The following is a 19,955-nucleotide window of genomic DNA, read 5'->3' as shown; positions in this document are numbered from 1 at the left end:
CCCAACTCCTTTGTGATTCACGTGCACAAACCATAAGTCGATAACGAAGGACCATTGCATGAAATCACCCTTCTTCTAACTCTATGTACAACTACAGCGTCCTTGTTTTGGGACGTTTTGGAACAATATTTCCGACTATAGCACAACCGCTTAAACGCCAGCGAGGACGCGCGACTCCATGTTGATGAAGATGTCGTCGGCCGGGTGGCGGTAGAGGGGCTGCTTGAGCATGCGCTGGTCAAGGTAGTGACCGATGAAGCCCATCGAGCGGCCAAGAACGAACAGGCCGTTGAGCGTGCCGCTCTTGAGGTACTCGGTGGCCTCCTCCTCGGTGAAGGCACCGCAGCCGCTGAGCAGGTCGCAGAACGAGGCGGCGATGGCGCCGTCAACGTTGAGGATAAGGGTGTTGGACTTTTGGGTCGTGACGTCCTCGACAGCGAGGGCAAAGTCAAGAGTCTTGTGCGAAGGGAAGTGCTTCTTGACGTAGTCGACGACAAGGACGACACGGAGGTCGGGGTTGGTCTTGGACTTGATCTTGTGGCCAATACCGGGGATGAGCTTGTTGGCCTTGCGCATAGAGTCGACAAACTCGCGAGGGGTGTGGCCCGAGGCGACACCGCGCGAGAACTCGGAAGCGGCACCGTCAAGGGCACCGCCGAAGCGGTCACCGATGGTGAGGAGACCGGCGACGAGCGACGAGATGAGGTCCTTGCCGGCACGGGCTGTGATGATGGTGTTCATGGCACCCGAGACAGCCGGGCCGTGGTCGGCCGTGAGCTGGAGGACCATCTCGATGAACTTGCACGCGTAGGTCGGGAGACGGCGCTTGAACCAGAGGAGCGAGATGACACCACCAATACCAATGTCCTCCTTGAAGACGTCCGAGATGCGCATGCCGGCGTACATGAGCTCCTGGCCACGCTCGTCCGAGATGGTCGAGATGAAGGCAGCAGGCTTGCGGATGAGGCCGAGCTTGGACGCCCACTGGTAGTCCATGGGGATGGCAGGAGGCTCCTGCTCGGGCGTGGGCTTGATGGCGCCAGTCGAGACCATCTTGTCGTAGACATTCTTGAGGAGGTCAGGGAGGTCCTCAAAGGTGTCGGGAACGAGGAAGCCAGCGGCACGCATGGCGAGGTTCTTGGCGTCGGCAGTCTCCATGTCCGAGTTGGCCATGGAACCGGCGTGGCCGAACTGGACCTCCGAGGTGAACATCTTGGCGCAGGTACCAATGGCCCAGGCGACAATGGGCTTGGTGATCTTGCCAGACTTGACGGCCTCGATGACGCGGTACTCCTCAGTACCACCCACCTCACCCAGGAGGAGGATGAGCTTGCACTCGGGGTCGGCCTCGTAGCGGAGGATGTGGTCGATGAACGAGGTGCCGGGGTAGCGGTCACCACCAATGGCAATACCCTCGTAGACGCCGTCGGTGGTCTGCGAGAGGATGTTGTTGAGCTCGTTCGACATACCACCCGACTTGGAGACGTAGCCGACCGAGCCGGCGCGGTAGAGCTTGCAGGCAAGGAGGTTGTCCATCATACCACCAGTGTTGCCGATACGGAAGCAACCGGGCTTGATGCCACCAACGGTGGCAGGGCCGATGATGATGACCTTCTTCTCCTCGGCGAGGTGGAGGATCTCACGAGCGTGGCGCTCGGGGACACCCTCAGCAATAATGCCAATCGACTTGATCTGGGGGTACGAGAGGATGTCGAGGGTCGAGGTGTAGACCGAGCGCGACGAGGCAAAGTTGACAACGACGTCGACGTCCGAGTGCTTCTTGATGGCCTCGCCCACGGTGGAGTAGACGGGAAGAAGAGTCTCCTTGGTGCCCCAGTAGAACTTCTGGATGTGGTGGCCACCGAAGGGGTAGATCATGGCGGCGACCGAGGGGGTCTTGCGGCCACACGAGTAGTCAAAGTCGAGCATGCCCTGGATGGCACGGGGCTGGAGGCCGAAGACGAACGACCGGGTCGCCGCGTCGAAGGGGCGGAACCAGGGGCGCTTGTGCATCGGCTCACTCTCAAAGTGGACGATCTGGTCGCCCGGCTGCTCGCGCGAGCCGTCCGACTTGATCTCACCGATGACGGCGCGCTCCTGGTTCTTGGCAGTTGCGCGCTTGGCAGAACCGCCGTTGGTTGCGTTCTCAACGGCGGCCGCGATCGAGGCCGACGAGGTCGAGCGCGAGAGGTCCCTGTCCTTGTTGACGCCAAGCGCCATGGGGACGATGGCGGTGATGGGAGCCTCGGGGCCGTAAACGTGAATGGGAACCCCGAGAGACTCGCCACAGAGGCGCATAGCCTTGAGGCCCTCCTGGTAGTTGGGGCCGGCACGACGGACCCAGATCTTGACGTCGTGGCGGATGAGGCCCTCCTTGTGCTCCTTGAGGGCACGGATGATACCCTTGAAGGTGGCGGCAACATCCGAGAAGTTGGCGGCACCGCCGCCGACGATGAGGACCTTGCCGCCCTTGAGGGCCTCGCCTCTGGTCATGAGGTCGAGGATGGTCTTGGCGTACTCGTAGGTCTGGCCCTCGGTGGGGGCACCCGAGTACTCGCCATAGTTGGCGAGCTCGTGGGCAAAGCCAGCAGCGGCGATGGCGTCCGAGTAGACAACGGAAGCACCACCACCGGCAACCATGGTCCAGACGGAGCCGTGCTGGTTGAGGACAGTGAGCTTGAGCGAAGCACCAGTCGAAGCGTCGAGCTTCTGGATGTAGGCCTCCTCCTTGGTGAGGTCACGACCAAAGGGCGCGGGCCAAACCATGGGGGGACCACGGTCGGCCTTGATGGGGCCCTTGCCCGCCGCAGCAGGGGTCGAGTCATCACGGGCAATGGCCCACTTGGGGCCACAAAGGAAGTCGGCGGTCTGGTCGAGCTTGGCGGCCATGTCGAGGTAGTGGATCTCGGCGGGCTTGCCGTCGACGGGGTCGAGGCAGACGAGGGGGTTGATCTCGAGGTAGGCAAAGTGGAGGTCGACGTAGACACCGTAGAGGCGGATAATGAAGTCACAGAGGACGTCCTTCTTGTTCTCGGGAACATTGGGGAGGAGCGTCTTGATCACCTCCTCACGGGCGGGGAAGGGCTTGCCGACGGGAAGGAAGAGCTTGAGAGCCTTGGCGTCGACGTCTCCGACGTCGACACCACCCTCGTGGGTGAAGTAGATCCAGTCACCGTCACGGAGCGAGTTGATGCAAACGTAGTACTCGGTGTCCTGAGTGTGGGGGAGGAAGGGCTCGATGATGAACGTCTTGAGCGTACCGGTGGTAGTCTCGACGGTCACGGGCTTGCCGGCGCGCTGGGCGATCCAGTCGCCAGTGGTCTGCCAGTCCTTGCCGATGGAGAGGAGGCCGGCCTTGCCACGGCGCTTGATGAGCTGGTCGGGCTTGCCGACGAGCTTGGGCTCGGTGAAGACGAACTCGGGGAGGCCGGCACCGGGCTTGATGGTGGGCTGGAGCGAGGACGACTCGTCATCCCACTCGACCTGAGCGACGCGCACGGGGGCGGCGGTCGACTCGGTCACGGTGGGGATTGGGGTGGGGGAGCGAGTGAGCCAGTAGTTGACCAGACGCTTAGCGTCATACTCGCGGATAGCTTTTGTCAGCAATGTCCGTTGTGGTCGGGGCTGAGGTCTCTCTCATCGCCGTCATGCTTGCTTGAATATCATGCCCACCTCGCGAGCTCCACCTTTGGTCTGCAACTGCCTTGGGTCTCCACGTTCCTCTTCACCCACAGGCGTCCGTGCCAGTCTGGAGCTCCCTCGTTCTACAAGCAAGCGCCCCAAGCGCCTAAAGTACCCTTCCCTCACTCAACCAAAGCAAATAACCAAACACTCACCCTTGGTAGACATGTTGGAGGGGATGTATTAAGTTAGGGAATGTGAAGCTGCAGCGTCAGATGACCGTACGATCCCGTCTTCTGGCAGCCGCAGCCGGCAACCAAAGGACCCTCCCCGCTCCGCTGCCAGCACCAGCACCAGCACCAGCCCCCTCATCATCTCCAGCCTCGATCAAGCTACCCCGCATCGCATTGCGAGCATGGGTGACGTCAAGACTGGGATTTAAAGCTCGGGTAAAGCGGCGGTGCAGGGGTCGGAGGCATTGGGTGGGATTTGCCCGGCTACCCCGGCGGCAGTGGCCCAGCTGTAGTAACTCACAAGATGCGGAGAGGAGAGAACTAGTTGGGAGGAGAGGAAGGGAGGATTAGGCGGGGGAGTCCCGTGAGGGAGGGGGGTTCGTTAGAGGGCCGATTCACTAAAGCTACAGAGAGCTAGAGAAAGAAGAATGTGTGAGCTGGCCTTTTTATTGTGGGAGTCTGGGGGGGGGGGGAAGGGATGGGTGGGATGGGGGGGGTTAGTTGGTGGGGTTACGCGTCGATGGTAACAGGTGGGCCTTCCCCACAGGATCCTACAGGATCCCACTGGTAGAGGATGTAATGGTACGACGTGGCGGAGGCTGTGGCTATAGTGCCATCTCGCGTGTCCCGGCTCTTTGGGGCCAGGCTCTCATAATAGTAGCCTGGTTGAAGACAGCCAGCCAGCCAGCCAGCAGCCAGGTAGGTAAAAGCTAAAGGAATGTAACCCAACAATACAACCGAGGCCCTACCCAACGATCAGTTGTACCCTTAACTTTACCGCTTCAGATCCCCACAGACCGCGGCGCGCCGTTTTCGAAATCATCATCCATCCCACCCTCCACCTCCACCTCTTCCTCATCCACCTTTGCAATCCTAATCAAACTGCGGCCGGATCTATTCAATCCATTACAACCAGTCTTAATAGAGCGGTGAAACTAGCCGCCCCAGGCACACCCAATTTTCACATCGGCCCGCAGCTTCCGCCTTATTTAATAAATCCACGTGCCAAATTCCGTGCCGGCGGCAGCATCGTCAACTACCTTGCGGTTACGCGCGGTTAGACTCCTTTGGTCACCACCGGACTCGCACCGACGCCGAGGTGTCTAAAACACGTGATGGATGGGAGGACGGGGGACGCGGGGTCAACAGACTCGTCTGATCAAGCAGCCATCAGAATCGATAAGATCAAAGACCTAACAAGGGTGGTGTGGGGATCGGGTATGCCTGCGCCCTGGGACTCGTCGGAATCCGGATACAACAGGCCGGTGGCCGGTGAACCCACGGTGCTACGTCTTGTCTTACCAGTAGAATCCGCGCGATAAGTAACTGGGAGCCGGGTATGCGATGCGATGCCATATGCCACGCAGCCATGGGAAGAAGAGGAGGGCCTTCCAGGGATCCAGTGGTAGTGTGGTCAGCCCCGGATATCGCAGGCAGGCACCCCCCACGGTAGCCGCGGAGACAACAGTGCAGGCTCGGACCTCTCGCCACTGATTGCCTCGCTTTCGTCTAGTTGCGAGGTGATCGGCATTTTGGTACGAGGCTTGATTTCTGGGTTTGGTCCGCGAGGATGTAATGTCATGGCAAGGGGTCGGTTTGGTCGTGTGCAAGGTGGCGGGAATGGCGGCGATACGCGAAGTGGAGGTCGCCTGGTCGCCTATCTGTTTCTGAGCAACCTCCACCGGCAGAACCAGTAACGCCGCCTCGATTCGTGTCACTCGGCTTCGGCTCGGTGGTGGTGCGTTGAGCCAATCACTCACACTCAGCTTGGTCACAAGTCCAAGGCAAACGTCGGTCTCCACCTCGATGTCCACAATTATTCTCCTGCTCACTTGCGACACAAGTCGCGTCTCGGCCTGTTCATCGATTGATCCAATACCGACGCTGAGGCCCCGGTTCCCCAGTATAAATCCCTACAGCTTCGGGCCAGCCGTTTACAGCACATGTCCTCGTTGAATGTCCCAGAGCCTCTACGATGGGCTGATCTCGAGGTTAAGTGGCAACCAACATGGCCAAGTGAGGGCCAGCTATTTGCCGCTTACAGTCCAATGTTTGGTTCCAGTGGCGTGGACTCGCGTGGACAAGCATGGACACACGGTGCCCAAGGACCATGTGCCATGTGGACATGTTGCATCAATGAGGCGCGTCGTGTCGTGTCGCGGTATCGGGTTCCTGGAACTAACCAGGTTTAGCCTGAAACCTCTGGCGTTGCACGTGTTGCAGACTAGGGAGCCGCGTGGCTCGTAGTTTGTTTCGCGTAGGTCACCTAATACTTATCACTTATCGCATCAGTGACGTGCAGTGACAAGACAGTTAGTCTAGCACTGAGGCGCTAGACCATACTCTCCGAAAATCGGCAGGCCACGGCTGTATCGTGATCGAAACCATGAAACCATGGGTACTGCTGACGATCGCATGGTTACGAGCATTGGACCACCTGCCTCACTACGCTTCCAGTACTGTCTCACTACGCTTCCAGTACTGCCTCACTACGCTTCCAGTACTGTCTCACTAGGCTTCCATTACTGTCTCACTCCGGCAGCAAGCATCCCCTCTCTGACGTCGATAGTGTCTACTGTCTACTGTCTAACCGGCGTCCATGGTGTCTCACCAACGACTCGGTTCTGCACTCCAATCTCCTGGTCCACCGTGGGAACGACAGCACGTTTCAGGCGCTCCTGAGTGAGGTGAGGTGTGGTGAGGTGACGTGTCTGCGGCCGATAGGGGATAGGATTTGAGGTGCGAGGTCGAGGTGCGAGGTGCGGGGTTACCAGGGCAGGTCGTGCGGTTATGAGGGGTTTGTGGACGGTTTAGTTAAGAGGGCGACGTCGGTGGCTGTGTTGAAGAATTCACTCTAGTGTTTGGTGGGTACATAATCCGCATGGGCCCCAGTTGATGGTGGATTACCTTTGTCAGTCAACCTAACACTGTTGTACGCCAGACGGGAAGCTCGTGCTTGGTTATGGTGAATTGCCTGGCATTGAGAGACTGAGGAAGAGTTGACAATTGAGTGAATGACAAGAAACTGTAAACTTGCCAACGCAGAGGATTGGGAAAGGGAAACTGGTCTGATATGAATTGAAGGGTATACAGGGTGTGGTTGAGAGTGGTATGATAGCCCTCGTTCCTGGGTTGATGATTTGATGGTTTGGATAAGCTCCGCTGGTACCGTTCTGTGGACCTGAACTGGGTCATGGGTTAGGGTTTTCAGTAGCACCGGATGCACCGAGTGGCGTTTGTGGTATTCAATTGACGCGTTTGAATATAGATTGTAGCGCGTTCACACTCAGGTACAATACCAAGCTACAAACCCCAGAATGCACATTGTATGGTGACCATCACTTGATGGCTTGTAGCTTCTGGCTCATGGCTCCCGGCTCCACCAACCCAACAAGCCACCCGCGTGCGCTGATAATGGATACCCTGTTAACTGGCGTGGGTGGCGTATTCACCTATTTTACCTACAACCTACTACTAGCGTGCCAAGTGGCGCAAAAATGTCCATCAAGCTCTACGCGTCCGGCTCCGCCCTGGCGCCGCAAAGTCAATCTAGTTGCGCTATTCAATAGCATGTGAACCCTCACACCTAGCTTGCAGCTATCAGCTACACCGGCCTCCAGTAGTCACCGCGCCGCGCCGCGCCGCGCCACGCCACGCCGCGCATTCACTCATCAATCTATTGTTGGCCCAACTCCAACTTTATCCCCATCTTGATTCTCATCCTCATCCTCATCCTCATCCTCAACACCATCCTCAACACCACTTACCACACGGCCGCGCACCACAACTCGCCTCTTCGAAATGTACCCCTTCGTGCTGCTCCTCCTCGCCTGTTTCGGGCTGGCTCTAGCTGCTCCCTACCCCGAACCACCTACCAAGCTCCAGCCCCGCGCCCCTCAAGCTTCCAAACGAATGGGCCAGCGCCGCCGCCGCGCCGTCCCAGAGAAGAAGGAATACTCTTCCTTCTTGTGTCCTGCCGCAGCCATTGCTTGTCCGCTCACCGACGGCGGCGAGCTGAATGAGTTGGCGGACTGGTTCCGAGTTGGCTTTGAGTGTATCGACCCCCAAACCGAGTTGGACCAGTGTGGCGGATGCGTAGTGACGGGCAAGGGGTTAGTGACAAGAGATTGATATGGTTTCTGACTCCAGACAAGACTGTTCCACCATCGCCAACACGCGCGCAACCGCGTGCCAGGCGGGAACATGTGTCATCCTGTCATGCAAGGATGGCTTTGTTTCGGATGGAAAGGCGTGTGTCCGCCCCAGCAATCTCGTTGTGCAATAGACAAACCACCAACCACGCCTAATATAGATTACATACCCCCGGTAGCCACCCCACTGGATCACCGTCACGATACCACACGGACATTAACATTTGTAGCATGCCCTGGCATTAATCATGCAATGCGATAGATAGATGAGCCTTGTAGGTGTCGAGCTGACTGTCAGTGTTGTCGGCTTTGCTGGCGCATAAGCCTTCAATTCCTCCAAGGCACCGGGTGGCCCATCTCATGTCATGGACGTACCATGGGATATTTCCCTACATCCGAAGCTTGTGTCCAAGGTTGTTTGCAAACATGTAGGACGAGACAATATATCTTGGACTCTGGGATCTGGGACCGGAATCCAATCACGACGATAACGGTGATGACTACCATCACATCACGGCGGTTTGCATTCCAGTAACGCCAATCTCGTAATCCACCCTGTCACGGGATATTCAAAGCCAGTACTGGAATCCAATCAGTAGGACCGGAATGCCGTCAGGTGGAGTGAAGCCATCTGTCACTTTCCATGCTACAATGCGAGGTTGGATCTTCAGGGCCCAAGGTAATGCGCAACGAGCTGACCATGCCTTCTCTGACAGCACGATGCGCTTGGGCAGCAGCTCTGCCACTGGGATCTGGGATAAGATCTGGGACAGGTGCGAGCGCTTGGACGCGGTGTGCGTGCGCATTGCGTGGCGCAAGATTGAGCACGTCTCTTCCGATCTTGATCTTCGGGTGGTCATCTCGCCCAGTCGGCGCCAGATGAGATCCTACAGTGAGTGTTGAATGAGATCCTACAGTGAGTGTTCAAATCAGATCAAGTTGATACTCGCAATCTGCTCTCAGACAAGCCACGTGGCTGTCGGCAGTCGCGTGGCAGATACTGCTTGTGAGGTCGCGTGGCAGAATACTGCTTGAGGTCGCGCAAGTCTGACAGCGAGCACGTGGTGGCGTGTTCGGTTTTCGTTGGCCAAATCCCGAAGTGCGCAAAACCTCGATTTAGCTGTAAGACCGTGCCGGCGGTCGGCCCGGCCTGGATCAACATGTTGTCAGCTTGTACACTTGGGCCACCAAGCTGCCTGAATTTCAGCTGCTCGGCCCGCCTGTCTCATACAATCTCGTGATAACGAGGGACTAATCTCCGGCGGCAGTGCAGGCGGCTGTTCATCACACCCCACTCTTCGTAACACGGCCCGGTGTGCCGGCCGGAAATACGACAAGTCGCTGCAAAACCTTTACCAGCTCACCAAAGAATTGGCCGGTTGAAGCGGCTTGAGCGACTTGCACCGGAGACTTTGCCAAGTCCAGCCTTGCTACCAAGTCCACCTAGGTGCTCAGTTAAGCGCGCTAGATGGCTCAAGTTCCGGTCCACGCGGGGGCTCCGGTGCCTCTGTTACCTCTGTGAGCATCTTGGCACCTTTGAGTGGGCTGGGTTTGCGTTTGGCCGACGCTGGAGGCCAAAGGAATGCGGGGGTGGGGTGGGGTGGGCAGGGGAAATCTGGGGGGGAAGGGGGAGATGGAGGAACCAGGGCACCCTCGTGTTCCTCCGTGTCTGCCCGAGAGTTGAGTAGCTCTCAGAGTTTGAGCGAGCACTCAAGATCCAAGGAGGGAGCAGGAGGAGAATAAGAGGTCCGAGCCAAGCGATGTGGGCCGCTCTTGCTCCGGTTGTTGGCTTGAGGCGCTGTCAACTTTTGTAATGTCGATTGCTCTGGCAATTAACAGCCGGCCAGCCGGTTAGGTTCTTCGGGTTTATCCATTTCCTACCAAGCCTGGTTTGGACCAGTATACAATGTAAGAGAGAGAGTAAAGAGAGAGGGAGTAAGGAGAGAGAGTGTGTGTATGAGAGGAGAGTACATCAAGGAACATGGATAACTCCGCGCACATCCAGGTCCAACACGGTCCACAGTCCACGGTCCGCGGTCCACGGTCCACCTTGTAAACCACCTCAACGTCGCTCGTCGACTTTCTTGTTTCTCTACTTGTCTACTCTTTACTTGATCTCCACTATCGCTACACAACGGGCTGCTGGCTGCTCGACGTTAGCCCCTTCTTTCGTCCCTCCGGAATCCGCGACAGAGTCTGGCCTGGTTGCCCTTCCATCTTTTGACGCCCCCTCCTTTCGCCCACCGCTCCCACCGCCCACCTCTTTCTTCCTCCCATTTGCCCAGACCAGCTCACAGCATGACGATCCCGGACAGACTCGTACGTATCACTGGCGTAATGATAGAACCAAGATGCTGATGCTGTCATTCTGTTCGTCTCACTATTCGCTTCTGACCCGCTCGATCCTCTCTTGTCCTCATTCCCTTGTGGTTCGCCTTGTCTTGATCGACCCTCACCTTGTCTTGATCGACCCTCACCTTGTCTTGATCGACCCTCACCATTCCTTCGCACCGCTCGCCGCGTATACATTGCCATCTTCAAACGCAACACATCTTACTTGCGCTCCGCCCGGGCTACGCCACGCCGTGCCGACGCCTCACACCCTGTTGGCGCTCCGCCCACCCCTTCTTGGCCGCCTCCCTAACCTCCCGCCTCACCTCGCATATAACGATGGCTTGACTCTTGCAATGGCTGCGTTCATGTCAACTGGCTCTGTGTTTCTGCTCGCCATTCTCCATCTCATGCGACCACTCAAAATGATTCCCGACACCCCGTCTGAAACCTTTGTCTCTACCTCCACCTCGTCTGCTGCGGTAACCTTTGTCTCTACCTCCCCGTTCGCCTCTGATCAGCCTGCGGTCGGCAAGTTCAAGCGCGCAAAGAATGCGTCGGACGCCCTCAACACGACCCGCGCCCTGGCCGACCCGGGGTATGCCTACGCGGTACTCGAGGCGTACATTCGCGGCAAGTTTGCCCGCGGGCGCAACAAGTTCCAGATCCAGCACAAGCTCGACATGCTGGAGCGCCGGGTGAGTCTTGCTTCCAGCCGGAGTGTTCTGCAACAATGGCCCGGACACCTCGGCAAGTGTATAATGTGGCCCCGGGCACCTCCGCAAGTGTTGAATGTGGATACCCCGAACACAAAGGCAAGCCAAGCCATTCACGCGGTGTGGCGTCCCCACCGGCCCTGTCAGCCACCCTGGGCATTTCGCACAAGGCCACCAGCTGACATCAGATGCCCCACTTCGCGGCCGACTTTCACGCCGTGCGCGCCAACACTGGTCTTGCGCCGAGCCGCGCGCTTCCGCCAGCACCGCCCCCTCCATATTCGAAGCAGTGCTCTTGCGCCTGCACCTGTGGAGCGCACCCCGGCGGCTCCATCGGGGACGCACATGACGACTCGCCGAGCGACACGCCGCTAGACACACCCGGTATCCACGAGGTGCCTATCGGGCCTCTGGCGGCGCCGGGCTCACCAAATGGCTCGGACATGTCGCTTCCGCGCGCGCTCTCGCCAACTGGCGAGCTGGTGATGTGTGCGCTCGCGGGGCGCCTCGGCACGGCAGCGTCGTCAACAATCGACGTCCGTACGGGTGCATCGACACCGACGATCCCATACGAGGTATACACCAACCCAAACCCGACGCCGACGCCCTACTGGAACCGCGGAGGCGGACGCCACCGCTCCCTGTCGGTTCAAGTGCTGAGCAGCCGGTCTGTCCCGGTGTTTGGGTCGGCGAGCGCCAGCACGACCAACCTTGGCACTGTGCCCATGTCGGCATCGGCCAGCACTGGCCATTAGCGCGATGCAGCCTGCACGAAGGGGCAGGGTGCCGCGGCGATAGCGGAGGTGGCGGCGATAGCAACGGTAACGGAAAACACGGCAACGGTGACGGCAACGGAGACGGAGACATTGACGGGAAATGGGACGGCGACGGAGACGGAGACATTGACGGGAAATGGGATATCGGACAGGGCATCACAGGACGAAGCGGCGGCACGCGCCGAGCTCGTCTCGGCGTCGGCGCTTGCGCACCGCGCGCTGGGCTTGAGTGCGTGGTTCCCTCTGTTCTCGGCATAGGGCGGTGTCCATAGCATGGGTTGTAGTTGTTGTAAATAGATGTGAGTGTGTGTGCCTGGAAGAGTGAGAGCTGGAAAGAGTGGGAGCTCTGATAAGTTGGGGTTCCGCATCGGGGTGGGGCAACAAATGTCAGATGACACGGCTGGTGTAGTAGATAAAGCGGCAGAGTATCCCAACCCCACCTCAGCGCGAGTATCCCACGCCCACTACATTTCAAGACACCATGAGCGCAGCCTGGCCAGATCTCCGTACGTGCTGTGTAGTGCTGTGTTACACTAACCCCAGCCGACGGATGGGTGCCGACCACAACCAATGTCGCGCCGAAAGACGAGAGCAAGAAGAAGGAAGAACGCGTCCACGTCCCGCGCAAGAGCGAGGGCCACGAGCAGGACGCCAAGGAGCCCAAGGGCGACGGCCAGTGGGCCAGTATGGGCGAGTTGCTCATGTAGGGGGATGAATGTACCTGGCGCATATAACCGTGCCACCAGTTGGGGCGATGGGAGAGAGAGGGGGTTGGGAGGGGAGAGGGGGGAGAGACGCCTAGCCACCCGAGAAGAAGCGCCAGCCAGCGGTGCGGACTGGGCGCTTGTGTCGACAGTTGCATGTCATCACTGAAGCCTGCTGAAGAGCTGGACCTGCTCAAGATCTGTCGTCCTCGAGATAGAGGGCGCATGCGAGGGCGGCAATGGGTTCTTGGGCTGGGCGCTAGCCAGCAGATATAGAGCGGGCGTGGGATGTCGGTTGAGCTGCACAGCACAGACACATGCAGTGAATCTCTGCCAATCTTGACTCTGCGCCCCTACGACTCCCATCGAGACCAGCCCGGGTAGCCATGATACCGGGCAGTGCCGCGTGCGGCCTAGGGCGTGGGATGTCGATGGCGGGTATAAGTACCCCGTCCTGGCTCACAACAGTCCATCCACCATGAGCTCGTACGGATGGCCTGAACTCCGTGAGTAGAGGGCAGGCAAGCTGACCACAGACGAGTGGGTGCCGACCAAGGTGCCGGCCAAGGAGCCCACCAAGGAGCCCACCCAGACCACTCTCAAGAAAGACAAGGACAACAAGGCCAAGCACCACTTCGAGGGACGCGAAGGGGACGCCAAGCACATCCAAGGCGACGGGCAGTGGGCGAGTCTGGGCGAGTTGCTTATGTAGTGTTGTGTAGTCCCAACATGTAGTCCCATGTCATGAGTCACACGTCATGAGTCACACGTCAAGTCACACGTCATGCAGTCACATCCATCTCAGTCTCTCAGTCTACTAGTCGTACACTGGGGTCAGCCGGCCCGCTACGAACTCACCATGCACAAGCGCATACCCCCCGATCCAGAACAGCAAGTATCCCAGGAGGTTCTCGCCGCTGATGCCCGCCACGCCGACCCAGCCGCGCCAGGTACTTGCTTTGGCTGCGCCGAGGGGGCCGGCGGACGCATGCGCGTCAGGGACGTAGCGGCCGACGTCCATGCCGCATTTGAGGGCGGAAACGAGGCCGGTGAGCAGCGCAGTGCAGAGGTACAGCCCAAAGCCCGAGAGGTTGGGGAGGCCCAGGACGCCGGCGACGAGGCCGGCGAAACACGAGGTGAGCTGGGGTTAGCGGGCATGATGGCCTCAGAGGGTGCAGAGGGGCGGGAGGGCGGAGATGAAGGAGAGAGGGAGGACGACTTGGGAAGGAGATAGAGCCCACACCCACCGTCGCAATGCTGCCCAAGACCTGCGTGTTGTGCTGCACGCTCGGAGGGTGGAGAGCGCTCGCAGTCGGCGAGTACTGCGACGCGCTAAGCGCAGCCGGTTCTTGTGGGTTCATCGTGAGACGCAACTGTTGACAGACAAGGACACATTCATCGCGACATACAACTGACACAGTGGCCGGTTACGTATGGCCGGTTACGTAATGCCCTCACCTCCACCTCACTGCTGTATACAACATCACGACATGTCGAACCCCGCCCCACTCGTGATCGCCTGCAGCAGCTTGGCGCGCAGCATCGCCTCGTCCTTGTAATCCGGGAGTTTGAGGAGGTTCGCACAGCTGCTTGCAGTTGGGAGGCGACTCTTGTCCGCTCCGGCGTTGCGCACGCCAAAGGGAGGGTTGAGGTGTCCAAAGCCCAGAAGCGGCGGCCGCGAGCAGCTCGTCACAAACGTCAGCAGCTGCCGTTTCTGTTCCTCGCTAAAGCTGTCGACAACGCGCCAGAACATGGCCGGCGTGCGCTCGTCGTCAAAGCCCGTGACCGTAGTGTTCTTGCGCAAGTCCATCAGATCAATCGCCGCCTCCTCCCCGCCAATGAGTTGGGCGAGCTCGTTCTGGTCAAACATCCGCAGCCAGCGCGGGTCGATGAGGTCCGAGAGGCCTGCAAAGAACGCCTCGCTCTGCGCAGCAAACTGCCGGTCCAGCTTGTATTTGCACACCAGGGCAATGTACTCGTGCCGGTTCTCGGCAGTGACAGGGATCTCGGACCCGCCGGGGATCAGGTCGACCGACTTTGCGACACCGAACTCGTCCTCGGACACGGAAAAGGTCAGGGACAGCTCCTCGGGGTGTGGGTAGTTCTTGAGCTGGATTAGGCCGCGGTAGAGTTCCCGGTCGAGAGAGGCCAGATCGTCGACGTACGACTGCCGGCCCAGCCACTTGGCGAGGAAGAAGCCCGCAAATGTAACGTCCACCAGCATGTCGGCGTACAGCGCCTTACCGAGCAGTCGGCCGATAAAGCTGTACCACGACAGTTGGTGCGGCTCGGTTGCGTAGCTGTGCGGGTTCGGGTACAGTTCATTTCGGAGGTTGGCGAGCCACAGTCCGCGCTCCGTGTCGAACGCCTCTTTGCTAAGGTTGTGCAGGAACTCCTTGAACAGGCCGCCGCCGTCAATACCGGCCTCCTCATTGCCCCATCTGCCGTCAGCGATCTGGCCCGGCAACTATCAGCTCAGGCACTTACTGGTCGATGAAGGTGATGTCGACAATGTTCTTCAGCCCGCTCCTGAGCGAGTTGAGTTGCCGGAACCCGTCCTCGGCAAGGTGCGTGCGACGGATCGCCACTCTGTGTCGCGCTCGCCCGTAGCGCTGGATTCCCAAGCGCTTCCTGTCCCTGCGGATGAACTCGCGGAACACTTGGAGGCGCGTCGCGAATGGCACGGCCATTGGGAGGTTGATGAGCAGCCCGAGGCGCGGCGAGACATGTGCGTTGGGGAACTGCCGCCAGCTCCTGTTATGCCGCCAGCTCTTGGACAGCTGCTGGATGTTGCGGTCCAACGAGCCAACAGTACCTTGAGCTTCCAACCCCACACCCTGTGGCCCGACGTTGGACTTTGCCGCCGCGCCAGGCACGCCCAGGCCGTGCTCGTACGTCACCGACCCTCCAGACTCAAGCAGCTCGTCCTCGTACTTGACTGCGTCGATGAAGCCGGCACGAAGGTCCGCGTCCATGACCCAATACTCATCCGGAGCAAACTTGCGGCGCCCGTTGCGTTCCGTGATCCGTACTACGCCCTGCGTGAAGAGCCTTCGGTCTGCCTCGGTGCCAGCGCCGCGCACACCCCCGCCCACGCCGTTCATGTACCCCCAGAATGCGAGGTCGCGCCATGTGCTCGAGAGTTCGAGCACCTCGTCCAGTGAGAGAGGGTTGGACGAGCTGAAGAACTCGTCATCGGGCGTGAACAGGAGGTAGTGGTTCAACAGGTGGGTGAGAAGCACAAGTATCGGCCTGTTGGGGTCTGCCGTCAGCTTTGAATAGGGTATGCGTTACTCTTTGAGAACATTGTCCACTGGTCGGACATGTTGTTCCACTTGCCACGGACGCCTTCGCGCCAAAGTAACTTGACGAGTGCTCTACCACGGCTGCCGTCGAGGAGAGCATCCAGAGTGCCTTCCCACTTTGGTGACCCGCGGAACGCGCCGAGAACGCTGAGTGCGAATACGGAAAAGTCAGAAAGCGATCCCGCAGCGATGGCGTGTGACGCCAGTGTCCCCACATGCTGCGGGCTCGCAAGCAGGGCGAGGGGCTTTGCAACTCCTGGCTGGAGGCGCGCACGAACCGGTGCAGTCGAGAGGACCGCTTCTTCCTCGCTGTCATCCTCGTCCATTACCGGGATCACAGTTGCTGCACCCGCGATGCTCTGCTCGGCCCATACGCCCCACCCCTCATCAAGGGTGGGGAGGAGCACTCCTAAGACAGTCATCCACGCACGCATGCTCGGTGCGCTGGCGCGGGCAAGCATGCCGCCAGTGATGCCGAACGTGGCGAGGTTTGCGAGAAAGTACGTCCGTCCCAGCTCATTCGCCATGCGGCCCTGAGAGAGAATTGATGGGTTGGCGGCGGCGACAGGGAGGAGGATGCCAAAGAGCGGAAGAGTGGAGGAGAGGTGGGTGAGGGAAGGGAGGGGGATGGAGACTGGCAACGCGGGGACGGCCAGGAAGGAGTGGATGAGCGGGGGCAGGAGGGAAGAGGTCGAGGTTAGGGGCACAAGAGCGGACGGAGCCGTCACGAGCCGGATCACGGGGAGGAGGAGTGGGTGCCGCCGCTTGGTGGTGGCGAGGGCTTGGGTGATATCTGATAGTGTCTCGATCCACGCGTTTGCCCCTAGCGCCGAGACAACCTCGCTCGCGCGATCCGGAATGCCAGAATACGCAGACTGTTTGAGGAACTCCTCGAGGGCTGAGAGGAGGCGCGCGCTAGTCTCGATGCTAGTGTCAGACTGGCCTTATCAGGACTAACCGTGGGCTGGTGCTGACGAAACGCAAGATACGGGCGAGGAGCACGCCGAACACGGATGCGTCGACCATCACTAGCGATCGGAAAGCCGGGCCGTCGGCGCCTGTGGTTAGTTTAATCTAAGGCTAGCTCACCCGATGCGAGAGCGGCGGCGGTCCAGCTCTCAAGGATACGAGCGACGCGCATGCGCTCTCCCCGGCCACGGAGGAGGAGGAGGAGTGCACGCGCGCCCTCCTCCACGCTCGCACCGGATTCGAGGTGGGCGAGAATGTCTCGTCGCGTCGCAGCTGCAGCGGTGCGACCACGCCATACCCTCTGTACTGTTGTCGCGGCAGCTTCAAGGCGGCGGTGAGCTTCGCGCGCCTCGCGTTGCGCGCGGATGCTGCCCAACAACGCAGAGGACGAGCTCGAGCTCTGTGTGCTGAGGTTCACTGGGGGGTGGCGCCCACTGCCGTCTGGGTTCCACATTGTTTGATGAGATGAGTTGAGAGAGTGGAAATTGATGCGTAATCGCCATCAGTCGTGGTCGTGGCCTCATGTTCGTCTGGGTCGGTTACTTACGTCAGGTGGCAATTTCAGGTTCCGCAGTCGTCTGCCCCACTCTATACACTCTATACACCCTTTTGTGTGCTTCCATTCGCCATTTCCACGTTCTTTTCAGAGCATGACAAGACCATACATATCACAACCATCTAGATATCGCTCTACTTTTTGAGCACGTCCTTGACGTACTGGTCCCAGCCCATGTTCTCGAGGACGTCGGCCTTGCCGAGCACCTCCTGCTCAAGAGCGTGCTGGTATCCCTCGGTCTCGCGCTGCCACGAGGGCACCGAGGTGCCGAGGATGCGCACGGCAAGGAGGGCAGCGTTGGTGCTGTTGTTAATGCCGACGGTGGCGACAGGGATGCCGCGGGGCATCTGGATGATCGAGTACAGGCTGTCGACGCCGTCGAGCACGGACGCCTTGACGGGCACGCCGATAACCGGCACACTCGTCTCGCTCGCCACCATGCCGGGAAGGTGGGCTGCGCCGCCCGCGCCTGCGATGATGGCGCGGAGGCCGCGGCTCGCGGCCGAGCGCGCGTACGTCACCATGCGGTCAGGGGTGCGGTGGGCGCTGGTGATCGTCAGCTCGTAGGGCACGCCAAACTTGTCGAGGATCTTGGTGGCGGGGAGCATGGTAGGCAAGTCAGAGTCCGAGCCCATGATGATCCCAACAAGCGGCGCGGTGTGACTGTGACCGGCCACCGAGGGAGGAGCGACCGAGTCGATGAACTTCTGGTCCAGGTCGGGCTGCTGCGAGAGCAGGGTGCGCACGCGCGACTGGACCTCGGCGTCGCTCGAGCCAGTGACGGTGATGTGGCCCATCTTGCGCGCCTTGCGGCTCTCAGCCTTTCCGTAGAGATGCACGGTGGCGCCAGGGACGGCGAGCGCGTCGTCGGCCATCTGCTCGACAGGGCCCATGTTGCCGTCGACACCGAGGACGTTGACCATCGCGGCGGCCGGAACGCGGAGGCTGGTGTCGCCGAGGGGCAAGGCGAGGATAGCACGGAGGTGGTTCTCGTACTGGCTGGTGTTGCAGGCCTCGATGGTGTGGTGGCCAGAGTTGTGAGGCCGGGGCGCGATCTCGTTGAGCAACAGGCTGCCGTCGGGGAGGAGGAACATCTCGACGCCAAACACTCCGGCACCGTCAAGGGTGGCGACGGCACGCTCAGCGAGCTGGCGCGCACGAACATTGACGCCACGCATCGCCGCGCCGTCCGCGCGCAGCGGAGCAGAGCACACACGCAGGATGCTGTCGCGGTGCACCGTCTCAACTGCATCGTACGAGCGGACCTCGCCGGCCGTGTTGCGCACGACCATGACTGCGACCTCCTTGACGAATGGCGCCCAGCCCTCTGCGTACAACGGTCTGTCGCCGAGGAACGCGAGGGCGTCAGAGATGGCCTTGTCGTCTGTGCTCTTCAGAGGCGCGTTACCGCGGCCATCGTAGGCGAGCGTGCGTGCCTTGAGCATCATCGGCAGGCCGAGGGTGGCAGCGAGGTCCCGAACGTCATCAGTCGAAGGGTTGGTGAGCGCCTTAAAGGGGGCTACGGGGATGCCGGCAGCCGCGAGGTGCTCTTTTTGGATGTACTTGTCCTGGATGAGGCGGATGGTGGCTGGCGAGGGCTGGACATCACAGAGACCCTCGTTGACGACAGCGGCGAGGACGTCGGCGTTGACGTGCTCGATCTCAACGGTGAGGACGTCGCACGTCTTTGCGAGCTCGCGGATGTGCTCCTCCGAGGTGAAGGCTCCGTCGGGGTGGGTCGTGCCAGGGGGCGCGAGCAGGGTCTGCTTGGCCGGGGTGTATCCGCCCTTGTCGAGGATGAGGAGGGGGATACCCAGCAACGCGGCGGGGTGCGTGAGCATGCGGCCCAGCTGGCCACCGCCTGGGATCAGCGCGGCTCTATGAAAGGGCAGGATCGAGGAGGATAGACGTCATATACTCGAAGGTAATGAGCTGCACTGCGCCTCGAGGACACAAGTGTGACATGGAGCCACGGATTCGGCCCTCCTTATATCAATGATATGGCTAGTACTCACCCAGGATGCCGACAGTCTTCTTTGGTGCCATTGTCGCGGTTGTGTTTGTTTAGAGAGGTGAGTCGCGTTCTCTGGTACTGACTCTGGTACTCTGGTCATTAGTGCAATCAACCTCCAACTTTTCGGCACGTGGTATTTGATCCCGGCCTCCACCAACAAGCAAGCGCTCACAAGTCACCCAGCCACAGTATGACTTGCGGACCTTGAAAGATGTGGGGAGGTTGTGCATGTGCGCCCTTGTAGACAGCTGATGGAAGAGAAGAGGGGACGAGCATTGAATGGGCTTTGGCTTTGCAGATGTCGGATTGTGAGTACATGGCAAGCAAGGACAATGTGTTTGGAGTGATTAGTTGGGTGGCAAATTCAACAGTGGCTGTAACATTCAGGCTTTTCGACCTGGAGCCCAGGCTGGCTGTCACCACCCCGCGCCGCAAGCTAGCCCACTCTCAATCAAGCGACACAGTCTAGACGCCCAGCGTACGCATGCTCATTGCATTCATCCTAAGCGCCGTCCGTTCCCACCCCAGGAGTGCATCAAAAAGCGCGCTTGGAATGTGGGCTTGCAAGCGCAAGTTGGT

The 19,955-nt window shown here is 59.7% G+C and overlaps 7 protein-coding genes across 7 annotated transcripts; 3 read left to right on the top strand and 4 right to left on the bottom strand.

Moving 5' to 3' along the window:
• Window positions 1–150: 150 nt before the first annotated feature.
• acl1 (uncharacterized protein) lies at window positions 151–3,849 on the bottom strand (the record flags this gene model as incomplete). Its single annotated transcript, XM_060600508.1, has 2 exons — window positions 151–3,593; window positions 3,837–3,849. The coding sequence occupies 2 exons, from the start codon at window positions 3,847–3,849 to the stop codon at window positions 151–153; spliced, it is 3,456 nt and encodes a 1,151-aa protein (XP_060457095.1).
• A 3,806-nt stretch (window positions 3,850–7,655) lies between these two features.
• On the top strand, window positions 7,656–8,328 carry CcaverHIS019_0406490 (uncharacterized protein; the record flags this gene model as incomplete). Its single annotated transcript, XM_060600507.1, has 2 exons — window positions 7,656–7,966; window positions 8,304–8,328. 2 exons carry the CDS (start codon window positions 7,656–7,658, stop codon window positions 8,326–8,328), a joined length of 336 nt encoding a protein of 111 aa, XP_060457094.1.
• Window positions 8,329–10,761: 2,433 nt separating this feature from the next.
• Window positions 10,762–11,807, top strand: CcaverHIS019_0406480 (uncharacterized protein; the record flags this gene model as incomplete). Its single annotated transcript, XM_060600506.1, has 2 exons — window positions 10,762–11,034; window positions 11,241–11,807. 2 exons carry the CDS (start codon window positions 10,762–10,764, stop codon window positions 11,805–11,807), a joined length of 840 nt encoding a protein of 279 aa, XP_060457093.1.
• A 1,203-nt stretch (window positions 11,808–13,010) lies between these two features.
• On the top strand, window positions 13,011–13,244 carry CcaverHIS019_0406470 (uncharacterized protein; the record flags this gene model as incomplete). Its single annotated transcript, XM_060600505.1, has 2 exons — window positions 13,011–13,038; window positions 13,069–13,244. The coding sequence occupies 2 exons, from the start codon at window positions 13,011–13,013 to the stop codon at window positions 13,242–13,244; spliced, it is 204 nt and encodes a 67-aa protein (XP_060457092.1).
• Window positions 13,245–13,349: 105 nt separating this feature from the next.
• On the bottom strand, window positions 13,350–13,893 carry CcaverHIS019_0406460 (uncharacterized protein; the record flags this gene model as incomplete). The annotated part of the gene is made up of 3 exons (XM_060600504.1): window positions 13,350–13,360; window positions 13,391–13,673; window positions 13,780–13,893. 3 exons carry the CDS (start codon window positions 13,891–13,893, stop codon window positions 13,350–13,352), a joined length of 408 nt encoding a protein of 135 aa, XP_060457091.1.
• A 122-nt stretch (window positions 13,894–14,015) lies between these two features.
• On the bottom strand, window positions 14,016–17,260 carry HUL5 (uncharacterized protein; the record flags this gene model as incomplete). The annotated part of the gene is made up of 5 exons (XM_060600503.1): window positions 14,016–14,973; window positions 15,020–15,794; window positions 15,827–16,764; window positions 16,796–16,895; window positions 16,927–17,260. 5 exons carry the CDS (start codon window positions 17,258–17,260, stop codon window positions 14,016–14,018), a joined length of 3,105 nt encoding a protein of 1,034 aa, XP_060457090.1.
• A 236-nt stretch (window positions 17,261–17,496) lies between these two features.
• ADE2 (uncharacterized protein) lies at window positions 17,497–19,408 on the bottom strand (the record flags this gene model as incomplete). The annotated part of the gene is made up of 2 exons (XM_060600502.1): window positions 17,497–19,223; window positions 19,378–19,408. 2 exons carry the CDS (start codon window positions 19,406–19,408, stop codon window positions 17,497–17,499), a joined length of 1,758 nt encoding a protein of 585 aa, XP_060457089.1.
• Between the last annotated feature and the right edge of the window lie 547 nt (window positions 19,409–19,955).

This window comes from Cutaneotrichosporon cavernicola (genome assembly GCF_030864355.1).
Source record: "Cutaneotrichosporon cavernicola HIS019 DNA, chromosome: 4".
Taxonomy (NCBI): domain Eukaryota; kingdom Fungi; phylum Basidiomycota; class Tremellomycetes; order Trichosporonales; family Trichosporonaceae; genus Cutaneotrichosporon; species Cutaneotrichosporon cavernicola.
The sequence above is the reverse complement of the archived record's forward strand: the minus strand, read 5'-3'. Positions and strand labels throughout refer to the sequence as shown.